Source organism: Liolophura sinensis, chromosome 4, assembly GCF_032854445.1.
Source record: "Liolophura sinensis isolate JHLJ2023 chromosome 4, CUHK_Ljap_v2, whole genome shotgun sequence".
Classification (NCBI taxonomy): domain Eukaryota; kingdom Metazoa; phylum Mollusca; class Polyplacophora; order Chitonida; family Chitonidae; genus Liolophura; species Liolophura sinensis.
Genome location: NC_088298.1, coordinates 17,727,145 through 17,733,144, shown reverse-complemented (window position 1 = coordinate 17,733,144; position 6,000 = coordinate 17,727,145). Strand labels below are relative to the sequence as shown.

The window sequence follows — 6,000 nt, the reverse complement described above, 5'->3', positions numbered from 1 at the left end:
AGTCTTAACCAATTAAATTTACTAAATGAATAAACCTAATTATGGTGCTAGGGAACGTGTAATTTGCTACTATTTAAGCATTTACATGAACAGTTAGAATAAAATCCTGATAGATGTAAACTGCCGAGAGGCCCTATCTTACCGGTTACGTATGACCTTATGACCTTTACATTCTATGCAGTCAGTCTTGGATTATAATATTAAATCAGTTTTTTCTTGAAGAAAGGAGGTCACATCTGTTTAACTAATAGCTCAGGTTGAAAATAGGCAAGAATATTCATGTCTGTGCATCCATCCTTATTACGTCTGATTACCTGAGCTGAGATATATTGCAACTCTTATTCGGATCTGTTCAAATGTGTTAAAGATGTAGTTTCCAATATGACACAGTAGATATAGGCTCTAAACCGTATTAGAAAGCAAGCGTAACAGTGACTAATATTAATTCGTGCAATAAATCCGGAAAATATATGGGGAATTTCTCAACAGACCTACAACAGTAGGTTTGAAAAAAAGTTTATGCTTCAGTTAACATAATTTATGTCTGAGTCATGACATTTTTACCTCAGTGCCCTCCAAGGTAAGGTCTTGCATTTTAAAAATGAAAAGTATAGATTTCACGGTTGAAAGAAACTGAGAATTCGCCCACTCATTATATGCTGATCAACAGAACAATCTACTCTAATAGCATGAGTGAACAGCAAGCCCACTTTGGAGTAAAAAACTCATCAACAAGGTAATACTTCCGGCAATAAATAACATTAATACTCAAATACTTTCTCACACGAATAGTCTGAAATGGCTTAAATAATAATGAGGTCATTTAATGAGGTCATTAGATTGTTCCAAAGGTTATTTTTCACTTAACCCCGGCATTAGGGTAGGTAGTTCGTGTGATATTTGAATTTTGCAAGCAGAGGCCAGTAAAGACTGTGTAAATATCTCCCGTTTTTTGGCTGGAGGAAGCAGGTAGTGTATAGTATAACCAGACAGCCTGAACCCTTCTAATCATATCACCTGTCAGCCTGCTAATACTCTGATGGGAAGTCGCTGCCATTCCAGGGGACCAAACTCTACATGATCTGGACCAGTTAGGAGCTGCCTTGCACGATGAATAGCAGCGACTTTCCCTTCAGAGTATCAGGAGGCTGACAGGCGGAATAAGGAGAAGGGTTCAGGCTGTCATCCAGGTAAACCGCGAATACAGCCGATATTGTTGTAAAACACTTTAAGAGATATCAAATGATGTTTTTATTGAGTAAATTTAATCACTGCCTCAACATTGTTCACCCCACAACCATAGTTGTAAAGCCATTGTTTGACATTAAAACCACTGATGACAGAAGTGAATGTGTGTTATCATTGAAACACACATGGTTTCCAGTCATTTTGTCGTTTTTTGTTAGTCAATAGGTCACACAGTTTACAGCCAGACACATTTTACAGTCTCTTGATACAGAATAACATTAATCGCATGTGTACAAAATTGCCATAGTAAAGCAGAAGTTGGGGGGGGGGGGGAAGCGGCGGCGCGTGGGGGCGTAATTAAGTTCTTCTTAAGTGTTCCGTTCATAAACACAGTGGTGTTACAGTTTTTAAGCTGGCCATGTTGGTTTTCACAAAGATTATGTTTAGCAATTAGAGGGATGTGTTGTAAACATGTGAAATGGTTATGCAATAATGTGCTAGATATATCCAGTAAATAAACATAATGCAGTAAACATGACTTTGTGTTAATAAGTGTAAATTTCCGATAAAATGTGAGTGTTTACTTTATCAGACACCCGTGGATGTTTATTGGATTTTTTACACTTAATAACGAATCCATATTTAATTGGTAAGCGGGACCTAGGACAATCTAACCAATGCGAGTACTCTAAACTCATGATGACTTCTTTTCCTGTCATACATCGGGGGGGGGGGGGGAGTCTGCCAGCAACCCAAGCGATATATTGTCGAGTATGGTGTGAAACATTATGTAAGTAGATAAATAAGCCACTTTTACTGGATTATTTGTTTTTTGCTGAAAATATCCACCATATTACTATAATATAAACATCTTTTGGCTTGCCAGATATATAGCTTTTGAAGAAACACTATGACACGTTTATAAATTGTGAAAGAAATGTGTTTATAAACATGTGTTTTAGTCTGAATGTAAGCGTACTAAGGAATATATTATCGTATATCATATTTCATTTGAGCTTCCCTGCTCTTAACCCATGAATGTATTTCTTTTAACTAGATGGCGCAAATGTCTACGCAAGCGACTACGGGCATCAGCGACTATCGTATCAACAAAATCAGATCTTACTGTAAGTTTCTCAATGCTAATAATGATGGATTCATTACTAAAGAAGATCACGAATTGGCGGTGATGAATATGGCTGAGGTTTGTAACGCCAGTACTAAGGAGGTTGAACACATGGAAAGAACCTTAACACACTGGTGGGAATTTTATCGTGGTGGGAAGGAAAATGTTACTAAAGTTCCTATTCCAGAAGTTGTTCAACGCGCCATAGCCTTCTGCACTACTAAAGACCTCACAGAAGCACAAAACAAAACTCGAGCAGCTCACGGGCAGATGTTTGACCTTGTAGACCGCAACAAAGATGGATCTATCACAGCCGAAGAGCTACGTATTTATTACAAATCCTACAGAGTCCATGACGAAGATTTTATCAACGCTGTTTTCAAAAGAATCGATGAGGACAGAGATGGACTGATTTCACGTGAAGAGTATGTGGAGGCTCATGTTGCCTTCTGGTACAGCGATGATCCTGAGAATGGATGTGAGTACCTGTATGACGTGTCTAAGTGAACCTGTCCTACAAACACACAGGACGTTTCACATAGGCCACAGGCCCTCTATAAAAATACGTGATAGAGTAAGACCTGTAATTAAGGTTTTCTAACAGATTTATAGCATGGTTAACCCAACTCTGATCAAAACTGAATTGTCTCTTTTTTAAAGAAAGGTTTAATTTTATTTGTGTTCTACACTGTACTGCAAACAGACTGTATATTATACACAGGCCACGGACCCTCTATGCAAGGAAGCGATACAGTCTGCCTTGTAATAAAAGTTTTCCAACAGATTTATGGCATGATTAACCAAACTCCTTTTCAAAGAAAGCTTTATTTGATTTATTTCTCTGGTGTTTTATACAGTCCTAGAAACAGACAGTAGGACACAGGTCCCCACTAAAGGAATAGATACAGTCTGCCTTGTAATAAAAGTTTCCCAACAGATTTATGGCATGATTAGCCGAACTCCTTTTCAAAGAAAGCTTTATTTGATTTGTTTCACTGGTGTTTTATACAGTCCTAGAAACAGACAGTAGGACACAGGTCCCCACTAAAGGAATAGATACAGTCTGCCTTGTAATAAAAGTTTTCCAACAGATTTATGGCATGATTAGCCGAACTCCTTTTCAAAGAAAGCTTTATTTGATTTGTTTCACTGGTGTTTTATACAGTCCTAGAAACAGACAGTAGGACACAGGTCCCCAGGAATTGATACAGTAATTGTAATGAAAGTTTTCTAGCAGATTCATAACACGATTAAAATTATGGTGCTTCTTTGTACGCATGTTGTAGAAATTATTATAATTTCGGTGTGGTTTGAACTGCGCATGCGGTATGTGTATACATATAGGTACTAATGTGTGTCAGAGTATGTACGCCCACTTGCAGTAGGTTTCCGTCGTTCAGTTTATCTTTGTTCTGCCAGCACTGAGTGGTTTGACCAGTTCATCATATTTTGTGTATATGTCGTTATGGTATGAACGTTTTAAATGCGGACTGCAGTGTAATTATATATCTAGCGGGCAGATACGCCCCTTGCCTTGACACAGGTCAACATAAGTGCTGACCACTGGTGTGGTCAATGTACAAGTAATCCTAGTGACCTTGGTTCTAATGCGTGATTGGTACATGCACCCATGTCAAGTGTGTACCTCTTAGGAAGAAATGAATAAAAGCAATGGGGAGCGTGTAGTCTGCATACTGAAACACCTCGTCTCCGATTGATCTCGTTGCTGTGTTGTTCTTCTGCCAACTGGTCTTTTACCCAGTCGAATACAGGGGCCATCCTGGAGTTCTGTGGGAATATGCAAAGAACGCCCCCAAACTCCTCAAGTGACAAGCCCTAACGTCGAGCAAGAAAAGGTTGTAAAAGTTTGAAATGTGTACACATCTTTTTCTCACAGTCTCTTTCATTAAGAGTTTAACACCGGCTATTCTGATGTTTCAAAGTAGTATCTTTGATAACAATGCACACTTCTGCCACTTCCAGTGGTCGTGTGTTTTGAGTAAATATATTTAATAGCTGTTAGATCTGTACTTCACGTTTTCTTTATTATCGAAGCATATCAATTCTCAACACGGAAAGTGAGTTATAAAACTGTAAATAAGATAATTTAACTATTAGTTCAATGTTAAGTTGCAATCCATATACTTTCAGTGGCTTTAGTATGTTAAATTCGATAGCCACTTTGGATATATGAACAGTTGCAATCAAAGGGCAACTGAGATACATATATTGTTATCGACAACTGATATTCTCGCATGGTACACGATTTGAATACTGATTTCACTCAGTCGCCAAGAACATACCTTGCGCCTTTCCAACATCATGGAGAACTGCTGACTGCTTGTCTTTGTATGATCCTGTCCTATTTCTGTACTTTATAAACCTTCTTAGTTCTTTGTTGGTTTGTGTTATACGTGGTTTGTGGAATTGGCCTTGTGATTATTGACCTGGAACAGCCTTATTGGTTATGGCTGGTATACGAATGTCTATTTTGACGCATGGATTTAGTACTTTGCCGTCTCTGAAGTACCTCTCTGGTATATTACAGCCATCACAGTCGACATATAATTCATTAACATTTCTATGGTCTCTACCTATGGTAGTTTTTCTTTTAACCAGATGGCTTCAATATATGTGAAGACGACCTCACAATCAGTGATTACCGTAGCAAAAACATCAAATCGTACTTCCTCAAAGCGAACAATAATGGAATTTTTAGTAAGTCAGATCATGAACTGTCGATGAAAAATTTCGCACAGCTGTCCAAGCACAGCTGTAGAGAAGCTGAAAGTTGAAACATTTCTGCTGCATTGGTGGGAAGTGTATTGTGATGGAAAAGAAAATATTACTGTTCCAATTTCAAACGCTACACACTGAGCCATAATCTACTGCACTGGGGGGGACTCCAAAGAACAAAGGAAGAAAACTCGCCTAAACTATGCGAAAATATTTGACCTTATCGACCTGAACAAAGATGGCGTTATTTGTACAGAAGAAAACAGAATTTTTTTAGTACGGAGTGGAAGACGAAGATTTTATGAAAGATGGATTCAAGAGAGTAGATGTGGACGGAAATGGCGTGATATCACGTGAGAAGTTTGTGCAAGCACATCTGACCTTCTGGAACAGCGATGATCCCGGGAATGACTTTTTGTATGACGTGTCCAGGTGAAAAACTATGTCAGTTCCTATCAGATGGTACTTTTATTTTGGGTGGATCATTGAAATCATAACTTTTGATTGACCTGTGATACAGTGAATGCCGCACAGATTTTGACAGTCTGGAATGTGTTACAAACTAGGTTCCCCTCTAAGTTTGCCAGGTCATAACGTTGTATATTTCCCAAGTGAGTACAAGTATTTTGTGGAGGGTTTTTCCTTTTACTCCTATAGGTAGAAAACAGGAACAATCAAATGCTGCTGAAGAGCACCCGTCTCTAAAATAACTTCAATGGGAGACATTTCATTTGTCTAATGGATCTCTGTAGACGAGCAAACTAGAAACCATGTGTCAGAGAAACTGAAATGAATCTTAGAATCCTAACCTTACGATCGTGACGATTTGTTTAATCCGAGGAGTACGATTCAATGCATCGAAACAGACATTTGAATACCAGTCGTCAACAAAGTACAAGGTATATATGTGTAGAGGCCTAGCCTTGGGGTAAAAAACCACCACGAGTACC

At 38.5% G+C, this 6,000-nt stretch overlaps 1 protein-coding gene across 1 annotated transcript; it reads left to right on the top strand.

The window, feature by feature from the left end:
- The first annotated feature begins 2,245 nt into the window (after window positions 1-2,245).
- LOC135464466 (luciferin-binding protein-like) lies at window positions 2,246-2,821 on the top strand. The gene has a single exon (XM_064741891.1). It carries the CDS (start codon window positions 2,246-2,248, stop codon window positions 2,819-2,821), a length of 576 nt encoding a protein of 191 aa, XP_064597961.1.
- The last annotated feature ends 3,179 nt before the right edge of the window (window positions 2,822-6,000 follow it).